This window comes from Borostomias antarcticus, assembly GCF_949987555.1.
Source record: "Borostomias antarcticus genome assembly, chromosome: 12".
NCBI lineage: Eukaryota > Metazoa > Chordata > Actinopteri > Stomiiformes > Stomiidae > Borostomias > Borostomias antarcticus.
In genome coordinates, this window is record NC_140245.1 from 18,404,496 (window position 1) to 18,422,974 (window position 18,479).

General features: G+C 44.3%; 2 protein-coding genes across 2 annotated transcripts; both read left to right on the forward strand.

Annotated features, from left to right (window-relative positions):
- Nucleotides 1-705: 705 nt before the first annotated feature.
- On the forward strand, nucleotides 706-2,459 carry LOC311315765 (homeobox protein Hox-D10a-like; the record flags this gene model as incomplete). Its single annotated transcript, XM_084446465.1, has 2 exons — nucleotides 706-1,411; nucleotides 2,185-2,459. The coding sequence occupies 2 exons, from the start codon at nucleotides 706-708 to the stop codon at nucleotides 2,457-2,459; spliced, it is 981 nt and encodes a 326-aa protein (XP_084302591.1).
- Nucleotides 2,460-4,180: 1,721 nt separating this feature from the next.
- On the forward strand, nucleotides 4,181-5,523 carry LOC311315766 (homeobox protein Hox-D9a-like; the record flags this gene model as incomplete). The annotated part of the gene is made up of 3 exons (XM_084446466.1): nucleotides 4,181-4,420; nucleotides 4,486-4,642; nucleotides 5,279-5,523. 3 exons carry the CDS (start codon nucleotides 4,181-4,183, stop codon nucleotides 5,521-5,523), a joined length of 642 nt encoding a protein of 213 aa, XP_084302592.1.
- Nucleotides 5,524-18,479: the final 12,956 nt, after the last annotated feature.

Genomic DNA, 18,479 nt, shown 5'->3' on the forward strand with positions numbered 1-18,479 from the left:
CTAATTATTTTATATATTTTGCGTCGTGCTTAAAAGCACAATGAATTCGTCTCAAGACAACTATCTAGGTTTGAGTTGTGGTGGAATTCAGTAACGCCATTCCCCTGGCAGCTCTGAAAGCATGTCCGATAATGGCTATATTTCAGGTGCTGTTAGGCTACTGATCAACAACACCCTCACATTTCCAAAAAAAGACAAATATTTCATGGACCTCATTTAAGTGGAAATGATGGCACCAAACTTGGGCTTTAATTATTCTTAATATACCGTGTTATTGCATAGCGTTTCATCTTGAACGTGAATCAAAGTTTTAAAAGGCGTATAGGCCTACATTTGACATTTAGGCCTACAAGGCAAGTTAATCGGCGCGTCATTTTAAGGTATGTTAAGTCGTGCAGACTTAACATTACAGTATATTTTCCATCACAGCGTGCTACTACTCTCCTCTACTCCGGGAATCAATTTCAAGTGCGGGTTCTGGGGGTCGCTGTTGGTCGCATCTGAGGTCCCCATCAACTGTCCCCGCGTGCGCACGTGACGTCGCGAGAGGCTGCGTCCCAAGGCCAGTTTCACTTCCCATTGGTGTGGTTGTCATGTGGTCGCGAGGAGGTAGCCTAGCCTACTGCACGCAGGGCATTGTTTTTGCTGGAGACATGTCATCCAATACGAAGGACTTCTACCTCTCCTCTTTGAAACCGTTCCAACATGTCTTATCCCAACAGCTCCCCAGCTGCAAATACATTTCTAGTAGATTCCTTGATCAGCGCGTGCAGGGCAGACGGTTTCTACCCCAGCAGCGGCATGTACGTGCCGTCCGGTGCTGACCTGGGAGCCTACGGGACGGCAAGCTGCAGTCTGGTCCCCTCCTTGGCCAAGAGAGGCGAGGCGGGTCAGCTCAGCCCGGGCATGGCCGTCCACTCCTCCTACCTCACCCCGTATGAGGGCTGGGCTGAGCCGGGGAGGGTGTGCAGGGTCGAGCAGCCCTCCTTCTCCTCTTGTATTAAGGAGGAGAGTGACTGCTGCATGTACTCCGACAGGGCAGGAAGGCTCGGCTCGCCCCAGGCACAGCAGCTCCCCTCCTTCTACTCCGGCCTCATCCCAGACTCTTGCCCCGTCGACAGCCCCGAGATCCCGGTCCCGGGATACTTCAGACTCAGCCAAACGTACGCGTCCAGTAAAAATCAAAACGGCGACCATGGGAGCCCAGAGAGTCTCCTGCAGCTTAACGGAGCAGTTCCCAACTCCCGCGCGCAGCAAGTGGAAAGGCTTCTAGGGGAAGCTCCAGCCACCGGAGACCCGGAGAGCACCAGCTCCCCTCGGGCGGACCAGAGGAACAGCCCGCGGGGGGACCGGAGCTGTTCATCTCGAGCCTCGGCTGCCAGTCCGGACCTGTCAGCGCGAGAAGCGGGAGGTGAGTATGATCGGAGTGGCGGCGGGAGGCCACTGTGCCATAAACTGCAATATAAAAGCGCACACAACCCCGGAGTCGTAACGTTTAATGAGAGGCTTCCTCGAGTCGCTGTAAAACGCTTATACAGACAAGAGACTCGTCTTCCGCCACGGTATCCAGAGGAGCCATTTCAGTAGCCTAGAGCTGATACTCTCCGCATTCTGCAGGATTAAGCTAAATAGGTAGGCTATTAAATTGTAGCCCAATAATTTACTGTCTTTTCGCCAAAGCCATTCGTGGCTCTGGGCAATACTACTAGAATAGAGGATAACTGATTGGACTTTCATAGGCCTACTTTAACTTCCATACCAAGTGTAGACTATTTTTAGGCATGCTCTCATAATATAGGCTAAACGTAGGCTATATAGCCTATTCGTTCCTGGAACGTCTGTAATTCTTTCACACATATAGTCCCCTGTTTGAATATCTAGTTGTGTTTTTATTTTATTTTATATATTTCATAATAATAACTAGCCTATATATAAAGGCTACTAGATGCAATGTGTAGGCTAGATGTAATATGTATTCTATTGGAATAGCCTGGAATAGCCTAAGATCAGGGTTTAGTCTAACAATGGACTAGGCTAATAGACTACATTAACCCGTTATACTGCCTATTTATAATTTTATATAGATTATTGCCATTTGTGTTAGATATATCTATAAAACAAATAACTAGCGTAGCCTATTTGTGTGTGCACCATTCTCTATGGGTTTTTGTGTTTTTGTTCCAGAGAGTAAAAGCGAGTCTTGCGCCAGTAACTGGCTAACAGCGCGCAGCGGCCGGAAGAAGCGCTGTCCCTACACCAAGCACCAGACCTTGGAGCTGGAGAAGGAGTTCCTGTTCAACATGTACCTGACCCGGGAGCGCCGGCAGGAGATCGGCCACAGCATCAACCTGACGGACAGACAGGTCAAGATCTGGTTCCAGAACCGACGGATGAAGCTGAAAAAGCTGAGTCGGGAGAACCGGGCCCGCGAGCTTACCGCCAGCCTAACCTTCTCTTGAGTCCTGAAGCCCAGTGTGTGTCAGAACCATAATTTCTGGTACAGACTCGGAGGACCCGGTCCATTCGGGGCTTCCCCGGACCCGTCCACACCGGGCCTACGGGCTGCTGAGGTGTTCGAGGGCCTGATGGAGCTCTGGGCTCACAGACCTTCAATAAACCAGCCTGTCGTTTCTACACCCCGAAGTGAGTGTATTTTATATTTGTGATTTTATAGCCTATTTGTTATAGATCAAACAACATCAACGTCATCAACAACAAGACATCAGCAGAGTAGCCTAAAGGACCACGGTTTCAGATATTGAACCTGAGGCGCTGTCTGCAACACATCGCTAGTAGCCTAGTAGTAGGCCTTTGTATAGGCCTTCTGTTTTGTGTGTTTATGTGTTTCAAATAAATGTATTTATTGTTTACACCGAATCACAACTGAATGTATCTACGATGCATGTACTGTGGCATGTAGCCCCTAGGCCTGCCATTAAATAGCGGACCAAATTAATACTGAACGGATAACGCTTGATTTATTTCTCTGATGCCTAGCCGGGCGAGAACGAAAACATTTAGAATGAACAGGATAATTATTTTAGGCTACTGTAACAAATGCGTTTTCGTAAAAGGAACGCACACACACACACACAACCTACGCAATATTGTAAAATTGTAAGTCGTTTTGGATGAAAGCGTCTGTTAAATGACTGCATGCTAATGTAGCCCGCTCGGCTAACTATTAGGCAAAATAAACTGAGATGAAAACCTTTTGTCCTAAAATGTTTTTCTTTCTTCCAAACTATCATTCAAACAAATACGGATGATTTAGGCTACTTAGCCTAGTTCTTTATTCTCCAAAGGCAATGAGGCTGCTTCACTAGCCTATCTGAACCAGCGAACACCACAACACCAGCATATGACCGGCCAGTCACTCGTTCTGCCAGCTATGCCGTGTTCGTCTACAGTATCTACTGAGACGCATTAAAGCACAATCAAACGCACCTCATAAACCTTTTATTGACAGACATAAAAACACGATGGCGGCGCTCCTAATAAAACCAATTAGTAGGCTACACAAAAGTTCACTTAATGTGCCAAACACATTTATAGTAGGCTAGCTGAGCAAACATGAATTTGGCTTCAGCTCAGAACTGAAAACACATGAGCATATATTTCCATTAAATAGCTACAGCAGACTAGCGAGCTAGCGCCATGGGCCTACAAAGAATTGGTTTGGAGTTACAACCCCGTTGCTCCATAAACATTTAAGGAGCCCAGTAGCCTATACCTGCTTACGGCGTGTCGCTGACTACTTTCTGAGACTGGAGTCTCATCTGAAATTATCCGCTGGAGCTACGGGATGGGGTTATGATGGACGAATCAAGCATCCCCCTGTGCTTAGCCAAAGTTGTCTGCGGAGAGACACGTGTTATGCGTGAACGTTGTGAAAGCTTAGGCTAGGCTATATGAAGCCGTGCTAGTCAGGGTCCTTCCATGGCGGTAGGTAGAATAGCCTAGGTGCATAAAATACATTATTTGTGAATTGATTTACTCACTGTATTGGTAAATATGATCACGTGACCATATCCACACAACCAATCGGTGGAGATGAAGCCAGCAAAATATGAGATTGAGAGAGCAGATATCCGTAACAGCGCCACCTTTTATAGTCTCTGGTTGGATCAAAACTATGTCGACCGGCAGCACTCTCACGAATTATTATGTGGACTCTATTATGGGGCACGAGACAGAGGAGCTTTATGGGGCGCGCTTCGTGCAGGGCTCGCTTGCGCAGCCCTCCGGTGCGCCCGGTGGTGGGGAGGGTGACTTCTCTGCCTGCAGCTTTGGATCAAAATCAGCCGTCTTCCCTGGGTCCTGGTCCTCGACGCACCCCCCGTCTGTCTCCGCAGTGCACGGCTTCTACCACCACTACTTCCCGCAATCCCACCATCTCTCCTCCTCTGAAAACAGATTGGTTCGTTCCTGGCTAGAGCCCATCCCCAGCCGTCTCTCCGGGCACTGTCCCCCTAACCCGTACAGGACAAAGCCACAGAGCGCAACCCCATCGAAAAGAAACGAGTGTTCCGCGTACCAGTCGCCCCCGAGTTGATATGTGAGGACAAGAACCAGGACGAAACAACCAAAGAGCCAAACGGCATGGAACCCAGAAAGGACAAGCAACAGCAACTTGACCTAAGTAAGCAAACGGAATATCTGCATTGATTTACTGCCATGTTGTGTTAAAGCACGACTTTTACTAACCTTTGAACCGTATGGGGAAATATCCCTCGGCCTTAGGTGAATGAGCGTTAATGAGCTAAGTTATAGGCTATCTTGTTCATGAATAGGCTACAGAATCAAATAAAATGAACGACTGATAGGTTAATTATAGAAAATAATAATAGTATAAGACATTTACATATAGCCTACACTCATAGCACACCATTTTGTATTTTTGTATTTTGCACTGTTCATTTGCACTGTCCCGTCTAGTCCTTGCACTCTGTCTAATTATGTCTATCCATAGTGTTATGCACCAACTGGCCAGAACAAATTCCTAGTACGTGTAAAAACTACCTGGCAATAAAACTGAGTGTGACTCAGAAGAATAGGGACAAAGCTACTTAGCTTCTAGCCTAATTTTGGTTTAGGACATTAGGCTATAGCCTACTGTTAGAGTTGATGCTCTGTGGTTTGACAAGGTGTGAATATATGATGAATAAATAGTTTCCATAGATGCAATATTGATTTTACACAACTGCCAGACCTAGCTAAATTATAGCCAACTGTGGGTCTCTACCTGCCCTTCCCCGAACTTTATTTCCTGCCCCAGAAAACCCTGTGGCCAACTGGATCCACGCGAGGTCAGGCCGGAAGAAGCGCTGTCCCTACACTAAGCACCAGACTCTGGAGCTGGAGAAGGAGTTCCTGTTCAACATGTACCTGACCCGGGAGCGCCGCTACGAGCTGGCCAGGATACTCAACCTCACCGAGAGGCAAGTCAAAATATGGTTCCAGAACCGACGGATGAAGATGAAGAAGATGAGCCGCGAGAAGAACGTTAAGAACAAACTCTGAGTTCTACCTTCCAACCACGAACTGTCTGCCCAAGACTGGACACTTAATAACTATCTAACTAGCTAGGCCTATAGCCTAATATAATTCACGAGCTTTTATGTAGCCTATGCACTTGTGTTTTTCTGTTTATCTTAATAAATGGTAGGCAACGTCTTAAATTAAGCTTATAACTAATATTCTAAATGTCTTCTTGGACTGTGCATTCACACATTTTACTAAGAAAACGCAGTTAGGTGCAGCCTATTTGTTCAAATGCTAAACACGGCCTAATACAAAATTCGATTTTCAATGTAGAATAGGCTATTTGTGTTCTTTTCCAATCAAAATCAGTTAAAGTCTTAAAAAGAAACGCCTTCATATATTTAGTTCGTGTGAGGCATTGCATTAAAGGCTTCTGTTTCTGTTTTTATTGTCAAAATATGTCTCACTTCGCATGACACCGACCTATAGGCTATATTGCTGAGGACAGGGTGCAGTGGTGACTGAATAAGTAGGCTAGGTATAGGCTTATTCTATAACAGTAGCCGAAATACTCTGAAACTGTTCAGTTTTTACATAAGTGGTGGATAAGAAGTAGACACAGGCTACTGTGTGTCTGTGGATAAAAAACTAGGTAGGATAGCTTCGATCCGTATACCTCCGTACACCCTCGACTACATACTGGCAGTGGAGAATGGTCAGTGTAATTGTCATATGTAGCCTAAGTCCCAATCTGGACGTGGGCGATTAATGTATACACCCTATTGGTATTTTGAGAGGTTATTCCATTCTGTAGCCTATCGAAATTACTCTGGCTTTAGGAATAAGATACTATTCTGTGCAATAGCTTGTTAAAATTAGTTTATGTTAATATGCTACATAGCCTAATAGCCTACCAGGTTATTCATACAGGTAGATTCAACATAATGCTCTAAATTCATAGGATATTTTCATAATCAAAAATATAGGCCTAACAGTGGAGATTATTTTCAAATTGAATTCAATCACGAAATGAATTAATATAGTTAGCCTATATTTCATACAGGCTAGCCTAGCTAGATCAGAGCTGGAGGAGCTGTGGTGGTTCCCAGGGATGGTATTGTCCAAATCTAGGGACAACAATGTCTTTGGAGCAGGAAGCGACGCGGCCCATAAAGCCACGCGGGGCCAGACATCTGAACTAAATGAGTTTATGGGCGAAGGACGTAATTATACCATGGTTGAAAACCCGCTTTCCTTGGATGTTGGACTTTGTTGCTGACAAACAAAAATGCAGACACTTTTCTAAAGGTCGTCTGGCGGATGAATTGTGGGCTATGTCTGTGCTGCGGAGAGGAAGTCCGCCGGTCTGAATGGACAGAAAGTCACGTTTATTCACCAACTGCATTGGTATCAGCTCTGGTCGGGGTGCCACGGCTATCTGAGGCGGCTTCATCATGGGCTGCAGGCGGTCCAGAACAAGGCCACAGCTCGCGGCTGCTTTGGACGAAAAGCTTTTGAAAATCTTCAAAAGCAATAGGCCTATGTGTGCCATAGAATAAGAATAGCCAGTAAATCAACTGTTGCGTTAGATCATCGAAATAAACTGTCTTAATTCGAGCATACAGTTAACAGAGAAGCTAAAACTGAAATAACTGCGTACACTCATATCCTAATGTTTAATAACCGCAATCTTTCTATTTATATGTGTTCCTTGTTTTTTTCAGTGCTGTATCTGTCTAGGTCGGTGCATCCAAGATGTGTAAAGACTGCCACCGCTAGAGGGCGCGCCTGGTCTGTATAACGGAGGTCTAGTCTAGTCACCTCTAAAGAGCATATTTGTTGTTACGCCCTTGTATGTGGTCCAGCCAAGTCCGTGTCCAGGTTTTCACAGCACTAAAACCTGATTCAGTTGATACTGTAGCCAGGGGCGGACTGGCCATCGGGAGCACCGGGAGTTGTCCCGGTGGCCTGGCGCGCTAACTGGCCTGGCCGGCCTGCAGTGAATGTCCCCCCCCCCCCCCACGCTCAACAACTTGCCGACAGTTTATTATTCACAATCTGAAAGCCCGTCCATTTCGTGTTTACAAAACGAAACTGAAAGTGTTCCATCTCACCGCGTCGGCGTCGGCTCGTGGCTACATTTCCCGGCCTGAATTATTTCCCCAGTCAGCCCCTGTAGCCCACTGTTAAATGCTGCCATAGATCTATCCTTTATTAATTTATTTTATTTTTTAGATATGCTTTGAATTCACATAGGCTATCCTTCAGTGTGTGGATTGTGAAATGCAACTGTTTCAATAAGAATTATGCTCCCCGTGGTCAAGCTACTGTTTCCATAAGAACACTTCAAGCTGCGGTTCCCTGCACATAGCACAAATAAACAAGAAAAATAGGTAACGCTTAATATTAATCATAATCAGAGGTCCTCTTATTAAGCATTAGTTAACAGATACGGTATGTGTTAATAAGACATTTATAAGTAGCCTATTAATAATAGCATTATAAAATGTGTATTGTTAGATTAGGTAATATAATATAATCCTATAAAACAAGGTAACAGTTAACAGTTTATGAACTGCTTAAGAACGTTAATAAAAGCCTTTGTTGCTTATAGGCCTACTTACTTATAATCCATTAATTATGCACGAATGCATGTTGGAGCTACCGGATCTAAAGTGACTACAGTGCCTTATTAAGGTTAATTAACCCTTTTATGCACTTGGAGCATGGTCATAGAATTTAGGGGGGACATGTCCCCAGCAATATTCAGAGACTAGCCTACTGAATTGTCGCCAGCAATTCAGTAGTCCAAATGTACGATAACGCTTAATAGATCTTATGGCCCGTTCCAGGCTACCCCTAACTCGTATTTTTCCGACCTTCTACACGTGAAAATGCACTGGAATGGCAGTCAAACCCTTCCCACCCGTGAACTCGTACCAGATCAATGTACTCCCAGTTGCGCTCTCTGACGTCACACAGCCCTCTAAGCAAGATGGCAGCCCCCATGGGTATGGCGACAAAGATAACTTTAGGGCAACATAAAGTAAATTTGTACGTTGTAATCAAAATAATACAAACAATTATGCACTACATCTGCTATGTGTATGTAATGATGCCCAAATATGTTGACAAGAGATAGCTAGTGCTAGCTAGCTAACATTAAAGGAGAATGCTCGTTTTTGACAACCTGGACCTTATTTACGGCATATTATAAGACGTTTCACTCACCGAGATAACTTTGGTGTAATTCGGAGGCCTGTAGAAGAAATGTAAAATCCAGCGCGAGCCAAGTATATCCATGTAGAAACGTCTTTAGAAATGAAATAGCTTCCTCACTTGCTCCAGCACGCATGCGCACAGCGTGTTGGAGCAACGCTTGCGCACTGTGCGCATGCGTGCTGGAGCAAGTGGGGAAGCTATTTCTTTCTAAAGACGTTTCTAAAGATCATATTACAGAGGCATGTGAAAAACTACAACAGGCCTACGCTCTATGTAAGCACAACTAGCGATTGATAAAGACAGATTGATGAAAACAACCGTTTCGCAGAAGAAAATAGATTTTTTTAGAAGCTGCATTCTCAGTGCCCCGTCCGCCACCATTACATGGATATTGCTGGATTTTAAATTTCTTCTACAGGCCTCCGAATTACACCAAAGTTATCTCGGTGAGTGAAACGTCTTATATAAACGATGTAAATAAGGTCCAGGTTGTCAAAAGCGAGTATTCTCCTTTAAGGTAAACCTGAACGTGACCATGCAAACGGCGAAAAAAGTCGATGATGTCAATAAATAAAATGTAACTTACGATTCCTTAGCATAGCGAAATTAGGCATACAATGTTTGGCTTGCCAGCTCTGACAATGTGCCAAATCTCAAGCTTTTACCATATCGGCTTGTTTACATTTATCCAGAATGCCACGCATTCAGACAGTTTGCCTGGAACGCTATGAAGTCGTGAGTCGTGACTTGAAGTCGTAACTTACGGGCTCAAAATCCTATCTGGAACGCGGCATTGTCTGGGGCCTTTCTCGTTCGGTGTTGTTTCGCCGGTCTAGAGCGGAAGCGCGATGACGCATCGCATAATCATTCGGTCTGGACCGGAAGTCGAACAGTTGTTGTAATGTTTTTATTGTAGGCTGCAATGGTGACGTTTCGAGTAGATAACATTCGCGATGGCATCACCAGGCATAACACCGACGAAAATTGTAAAAGAAGATGCGAGGAGAACTACCGGTTAAGGAAAAATAAAGCAAGCGGATGCTGGAGGCGGGCTCTACAGGCTCGAGCCGGATGATGGGGCGGGCTTAAGGCAGTGAAGTAAATAGATACTAGGCTCTTCTCCCCGAGGAGAGACTGGTGACGCGAGGCTAAATAGATCTCCTTCTGTGGGCTACGCCTCCCTAACCCAATATCGCTTATAGGAATGGCTTGCCATTTCTTGCTAACGCGCGAGAGTAGGCGCCGTCAACACTGCAGTTCTGTGCACATAAATACGGGCAAATCGCGTCTCGTACTGATTCAGTATTGAAAGTGCATTTTATTTTTCAATACGGGACAATCTCGTATTAACGGCAACGACTTGCCTACCACTGCAAACTTGCAAAGATTTGAACCATGACGAGGCTCACTCGCCCATTGAATTGTAATTGTATAATAATAATAATAATAATAATGATAATGGCCGATAAATAACCTTCTTAAGGAACCCTTCTTAAGCAACCCTTTGCATGGGAGTTAAGAAGTACTTTGGAGTTAAGTGCTTCTTAACTCGTTCGGGAAACCCGGCCCATGTAATAATAATAATAATAATAATAATAATAATAATAATAATAATAATAATAATAATAATAATACAATTACTGTTATTAATCATTATTAATTGTTATACTGTTCTTTAATTATTATTTTATATTTGTAATTATATAGCCTAATTAATTTATATTCATTATGAATATTTCATATTCAGGTTTATAGGCTAAGCATTTTATTTTTATTTTAAGGACCGTATTACCTATTAACTAATGCTTAATAAGAGGACTTTAATATAGAGTGTTGGCCTACTGAAAAATGTTGCAAAATACAAACTGGCACACATAGATCTAACAAAAAGGCCTACTCAATAAGTTGGTGAGACTGCCGGCCTTAACTACACAACCTGAGCTGCTACTATAAACCATATGATATGCGTCCTGTCCTGAATGCTTACACCATAAAGAATCACCGAGCCGGACTCTCCAGATGAGATATCACGTCTCGTGGAACTTGACTCCAGATCACGCGCCATTGGATCTTATTCAGAACCTTGGAGGACCCTGTACGCGCACATGGGCCTCATTGGGAACAATGTAATTAAGAAACTGCTTGGACAAATAAAAGGGAAAGGTCCGTCCTATTTGTCAAGATTACATGAGGGTTAAGCAGTTTAGTCTATGTCTGTGTTAGTTTATCCCTGTATATGCCTATTGAGCTTGAGCATGTCTGTGCAAATTAACTGACAATAAGCTTGTTCATCATTACACCTGAGTGATGGGGGTTGCCTACCGTATAACGAGAATGGATCCATGAATTATAAACACTGAGAAGTGACAGCAGGCTGCTATGTCTGGCCCAGTAGGCTACAGAGGAGGCTATAGGCTACAGGTCAGAGACGGCAAGTTGGAAATTAAATAAAGCTTCACTTTCATTAGCCTACATTACAATAAATTAATTTAGCAGACGCTTTTATTTATTATTATTTTATTCTTACTTAGAATAATTGTATTTAACATGTAGTCAGTGTACTGTGTACAGGCTAGGCTACTACTCGCCATAACTCACAAGTGCATCTCCTTTCTAAACAAATGACTATGACTGGCATAATCTGGTGTTAAAGCCAAAGTGCCAGAGTAGCAAAATATAAATACAATATGTGCTTAAGAGGGAGGATCGTGGTATCCTACTTCTTGAAGAAATGTTTTGAGCTTGCGGCGAAAGATGGGCAGCGACTGTACTGTCCTGACGTCAATGGGCAGTTCGTTCCCTGCGGAGCCAGGGCAGAAAAGAGCCGTGACCGTGTCGATCGACCGCAGGGGCCTCAGAGTGACGGGGCAACCAGTCGCCCCGAGGCAGAGCGTAGTGGTCGGGAGGGGGTGTAGGGCTTGACCATGGTAGGAGGGAGCAGTTCCTTTCATTGCCCTGTAGGCTAGAATTCATTAATCAGGCTACTCCTATCGTAGGCCCGGCCCGCAGTAGATACGAGCCCACCTGCAGAGAGAAGAGATGAGAGGTGATGAGGAGAGGAGGAGAGAGGAAAGGAGAGGACGGGAGAGAGATGCAGGATAACTGGAAAATAGGAGAAGAGAGATGTTCAATAAGAGAAAAGAGGAGAGAGTCGGAGATGAGGAGAGGAGGTGCAGGAATAGAGCAGAGGAGGAATTGAGGTGAGGGAAGAGGAGAGAAACAATCTCAGAAGGAGGAGACATAGCAGGGCCACTGTCTTCACCATGCCCACCAGCCCGACAGGCGGCCTGAGAAAACATCTGCAGACTACACAGACAGAGAGGAGGAGGACATGCTGTCCCTCTCCAGCGGTAGATTCAGGTGCTGCTAGAACTGGATGGATGTTCGGATTGATTGGGGCCACTAATCCTATCCACCACTCAGACTGTGGGTGTGGGACCAGACCCGCTGAACACACGGGGGGGGGGGGGGGTCGAGCCTTGTGCGTTTACCGCATTGCTCAGAAAAAGAGGCATCCGCCATTATGCGCCAAAGCCAGGAGAGGCAAGTTGCGGTCTGCAGCAGACAACAGACATTCCTCCCTAGAGGAAGTGAATTTACAGCTCTGACTAGGGAGCATTTTACGAGCAGCTCTCCTTCGCCATTGGGTGCTCTGGTCATGTGTGAGGGGCTAGCATCCTCGCGGGCCCCTCGCCTCGTTTCCTATGCCTCCCCCTTCCACGGCACATGCACGCGCCCCATGCAGTCGACTCCTCGAGATCCTCTTGCTGTAGGCTACCCCTGCCTCGGCTCCGATATAGCCTACCGTTTCGTTGTGAGTCTCGTCTAAAGAACTTATCCTCCTCCTACAGGCACCTCAGACGTATAATCCCTATAGTGAGCCTTCGGGGCAGTGTGGGACTGTAGACGGTGATGTCTGCACCTCTCTAGGTCACGGCTTGGCGTTGCAGAGCGCGAGCAGGATGGTGCGTGTCGGTGACAGCAGGTAGGACTCGTCTTTAACGGCTCAGAATGGGAGAATACAGTAGGCTAATTATTCACTAGTTTATTGTAAAAAGTAAAATCTATATCAATAGCCTATATAGCGTAGCCTATAGGTTACACCTCGAAATGGTTATGAATATGAAATTCGTTAGTCAATGTGGTTGATTAGTCAGTGTCGTTGATTCCGTTTGTCTACCGTAATTTTAATCAAACGCTGACCATCTTGATATAGTCTAGGTGTCCTATTTTTTTGTGGTTATTTTTATGTAATTAAGATGTATTTTTAAATCACAGTTATGATGATTATGGCTGCAATCGCCTGCTATCATTAGAGCCTATAATTTCGTTGCCGTTATGTTAGTCTCAAACGGAATACGGGTAGTCCAGTCAAACCGGGTCCATTTCATGTGGTGCTACATTTCCATTCATCAGACATGAACGCAGCCTTAACAAAACGGTTATGAGTTTACAATTAATTTGAGGGTTGTTTGATAAGCCTACATTTGTCGTTCGGTGTCCATGTCTGACTCTGTAGGCTACTTGTTTTTAATGTTTAATTAGCATTCTAACAAGTCATTATAGGCTATAGCCTACACCAGAGACTACAATTAAGCTTTTTCGAATTTAGTCTGCTGCAAGCTAATTTCCACCTATCTTAGGCGATTATAGGCTCAAACGATCCTCTCTTTAACAATATATTTTACTTTGTAAACGAAGCAGCCTGCAATATGGCTGTAGTTGGCAGACAGTTAATTCCTCTAAAATATGAATAGGGATAAAGTAGAGGCCTGATCTCGATAATGTGAGTTTTAAACGTAGACGGCAGAGTGGGTCTTCGTTGTTGAGGGTGTAAAATTTAACAAAGACAGTATTTCACTGGCCATGGCAGCTGGAGAAGAATTTACAACCAACTGCAATGCGGCAGAAAAGAGAGAGGGGGGGGCTATTCCGATTAAAGTTATTTGTTGTGACAAAAAAAAGATTAAAGAAAGAAAGAAAATTAGTGTTATACCCCACCGTTATTGAGGAAAATAAATGCGAATTAAAAAAACGAGTCAATTTTTAACCTTCAAAATTGTTCCAGGCAAAGTGGCATCGCCTTTGTAGCTGCAGATCTTTCTAGTGTTGTGAAACCAACCACTCTGCCATGAGTTCGAGCTGTATATTTTCATGCCATATAATAACATGTTGAAGGCTACATTTATAGGTAGGCTATGTGATGTGACATAAAGACAGAATTTCATGAACCCAGGTCGAGCACCAGCCCCAATCCGGTGCTTCAGGCAGGCATGGAGACCCACAGGACAATGCGGGGCAGGAGGTGACAAGAGGCGGTTACGTCTGGGCCAGTCTACCGGACAGGAACAAGCTGTAAGAGGAAATTCGTCACGTAGGCTACGCGGCCTTACGAAAAGGTCTCAAAAAATTGGTAAGTATGACCTTCAGAATCAAGAGCACATAGATTAAAAAGTAAATTAATTCTATACGATCAAGATCATATTCTGGGCTCATATTGAGGACTGAGTTCCTCCAGTGCCTCTGCCTTCACTCCGGCTGGATGACTAAATATTCAAGATTCAATTTTGGGAGTAGTCCTACACACAACGCTTAGGAAATATTAAACATGTAAAACAGGTAAAGAGTCAAACAGGGCCGATTTCGGCAGACGGTAGAGCAGAGCAGTGGAGCTGGGCCCCGCCACCTCTGCTCGCGCAGAGGAGAAAGCGAGGGCACATGGTATAGGGAGCATCTATCCGTAACGGAACGCAGCCCTGCGGAGCTCAAACACGCAGGTGTAGGTGACGGTCTGGTGTGACAGGGGGCGCTGTTGGCCAACAGTCAGATCACCACCGACAGCAGCAGGACGGGACAAAGGAGGGAGCTAGCTAGAGTTACGTCATCCCCCAACACTATTGGCCAAAATGTCGACGATTTTAACGAGCAGTGAAGCTGTTAGTTTATATAAATAAATGCATGTAACGTAAAAGATATAATAACAATATAAATTTACATCATATAAATATGAATATATAAATTAACACATTACACACAAAGTAGGCATGGGTAGACCTAATAGCGTGTGTGCATGGACTGCTGGAGGTTTTATTCTGGACTGGCGTGTTTCTTTGCGTCATCATACACCATACAGGGTGGGTACTAATGGACTCACCAGAAGTCGAGCTGTTGGAATCACCCAAACTGGTGTTTAGTGTAACACAAGCATTTGTCGTCGAACCCCCCCCCCCCCCCCCCCCCCCCCCCCCCCACACACACACAAACACACACTGGGTGTTTTCATAAGGGTAGGCTTTATGGTTTTATAACCCTCCATTGACGGATATCAAAGGGTGTGTGTGTGTGTGTGTGTGTGCGTGTGTGTGTGTGTGTGTGTGTGTGTGTGTGTGGCCCAATGCACAAATGCCATCTGATCACACGGTCAAATAAAACAATATGAGATGAGATTAATTAGTTGGAGATAAACAAACATAGGCCTTGATGTTTTACACACAGGTCCAGGCCAATACATCTACGAACAGCTAGGCTATCAAAGCTGCTAATTAATGTAATTTGTAGGCCTATATAGGAGTTGTACCATAATAATCTTGTGTTATAATGAAAAATAGCCTGCCAAACCGACCACAAGAACTCTGGAGTGCCATCCCTGCGCGCGCTGTTGAATGCATGAGTTTGAAAGTTATTTATGTGTTCCGGGGACGAGCATGAATGGCTATGGAGAGAACACGTGATTCCATTAAACTTTGTTTTATGGCCCTGACTTGACAGGCCAAAATATAACTCACATTGTAGAATGGCATGGCAGTGCAGATGGCCTGGAATAACAGAATGTTCTCTAAAATGTAGAAGCACGGATTACTCGCGGGTTCCCACGTTCCATGGCCCCAAAGTAAGCTTTCTTTCTTTCTTTATTCCACCGCAGCGTGGGAGGCATGGTGTGAGGCTATTTGATTTCACTGGAGTGGTGTGGCGCGCTAACTTATGTTTTTAGCTGTGTAAGAAATGAACCGGGTAATTTTAGTGTCTGTAAATTCAGCAGAGCTATTTCGTTGTATTTTGATTTTTACACAGACATTTTCAAACGAATTCGATGAAGGAATATTGCTGCATTCTTTGCCATTTGTTGCACCATGCTGTCAAAACAATGTTCTTTATTAGCCTATATCAGTCGCTAGGTATAGCATACATTATTGTCAAAAGTAGCATATCATGAATATGATATGGGATACGATATTCACATTTTATGCTAGAGGTCTGAATAATAGGCTACAGCCAGGTGCAGTGTATTTACAGCATATTAATCTGATATATTAGCCCTATAGCCTCTATTAAAACGTTTTCAGATAACTACTGGAAAACCTTACACAATAGGCCTACTGCTTGTTTATGTCATGGAAATGGGTTACAAACGCCTTTTATTCACCTCGATGTAGGCTATAGACTATATACATGTCTATTTGACTGCTCTAAGTGACCAGAAGCTTGAATATACATCCAACCAGTTGCCGGAGCGGAGGTTAGTTTCTCACCCCGTGCTCCATCAGTAACTCAGCTTTGACCGTCTGCTAGAGCGCGTGGAGGTGAACGGCCGGTCATCCTGTCTCACACGTGAAAAAGTGAAGAAGAAAAAAAGACAAAGGGCCAACCCGGCGGCCCCGCTGGTGTAGTTTATAAATGACGGCCTGTTATTGAAGATGAAAAGCTATTTCATATAGCAAGTATTCTGGTCAAGGGCCTTGGCTAGTCAGTGGCTATTCTCGAAATTAGGCTATTCGTTTGCAACCTAACATCCGTGCTAGCCCCAAATGCCAGCAACAACATAGGCCTAGGTTATAGCCTACCGCTTAAAACATAACTAAACCAACAAAATTTAATATCGCTATGTAGGCCTAGATGTAATGTCTATAAAGTGTTCAGTGGCCGCGCCGTGTGTATAGATGGTGTTCGCGGCCGGAGGGTGACCGCAGGGCCAGACCGTCCCGCGGGTCATCCGGGACCCCTGAACTTTGGTTGGTCCCCTTGCCCTGCTCGCACTGTCGCCGGCAGGAGGATGAAACAGGCTCCCGGATGCAGGCTGCTGGGGGGATGTGGACCCCTGGCCTGGAAGATATGGCTTAAGTAAACACACACAGCCTCGGTGGTCAGGTTGCATGCAATAGCGTATTGGTAGGCTATTTGGTATTGGCAATACAAGTAGCCTACTTTTCAGGCTACTCTTTGCTTGTGGGTCTGTAGCCTAGGCTACTCGTTAACGATAAAATGTAACACTGTTTACAGCATTCTGTAATTGAATTGTAACTATGCCTTAGTTTTGTGTTGTGTTTAGGGACATAGCCTATGCGGAAAGACAATGCGAAAGATTCAAGAATACTAATCTCGACGAACACGCGCCTTCTCCTTAGAAGTCATTCGTTTCACCGGAGAGTTGCTCCGTCGTCTATATATACCCTGTAGAACCGAATTTGTGTGAAAAGATCATGGTCACAGATTCGGCTCTAGGGGAGTATATGGTCGATGCAAAATCGTCAATCAAATCTGTCTTTATTCGATATAGAATGGAATAAACAATACATGACCCATAGGCTGCCTGTAGGCGATGTTCGCAGCACAGTTATGGACTTCTTAAATAGTTTATTTGCAGCCTAATATTACCATAGTTAGTTTAATAAGATGTTATTTGCATGAATGTTTAACTGCCGCTAGTAGGCTATGCACTACCTGCTCTAACAAAAGCTTGCTATAATCATAGAAAACAACTAAATAGAAGAACCCTCTAAGGTTCTGTGTTCTATTTGGAACTCTAAATGGCTCGTTCTGAAAATATTTATATCTAGAACCTTTTTACAGATGGTTCTATTGTTACAAATTATTTTATGTAGCCTACCGGTAGCCTGTAGGAAGATAGGCTAGCCTATTTCGTTAGGCTAGGCTTTAATGAACTTAATTATTTTCATTATCCGATTTTCTGACCATAAACCTAGTCGTAAATAGACATTGTCCTGCAAAAATTAATATTGCTTATATGTTAAGTCTCTGGATCAAGCTTGATTTGCCTATTGGTTAGCCTAAAGAATAATTTCAGGCCGTGGCCTATATTTGACTTATATTCGTGGTAGCCTAATTCTGCCTTGATAATCTCAAACTCATCTAATTTGAAAAAGAATCAAACTGGCAGCAATCTGAAACTCGGATGAGCCAGAATATTCTCCGCTCAAAATGAACAATGCTTTCATGCCCGATAAACTATCCAAAATATTTAGTCCCAGAATGTTGAATAAACCCGGCAAATAATCAAGCTGTCAAAACATAGGCTAGTGAGATTACATTTCCATCTTTAGTTCTGTTATGCGAGAATTCAGTGTGATTGCTCTGAATTCAACATGCACTAACAACGTTAGTTTAATGAAACAGACTCTCTCTTTCGCCGGTTTACAGACCGGGAGACCGCGAGGCTCGTAGCACGGAGATGACCCCTTCGGAACAAAGGGCATGTCCGTCACCTCCTCTGGCATTCTCCTGCTGCTCTGTAGGCTACCGCGGGACAGTCTAAAGCTATTGTTTTTTTTTATTTTTTTATTTTATTAAAGCAAATACTCCAGCTTTATTTGTTTGTAGAGGCTGTATGGCTCTAATGGAAGGCTACTAAGGTTTAGGTCACGAAACACCTAAAACAAAAAAGGTGGTCGTCGCAGAATAGCTATGAGATTGTGAGAGATAGGCTAGACAGGCTCATTCGTTTGGATCGAGGCCATTTTGGCAATTTTTCAGTTAAA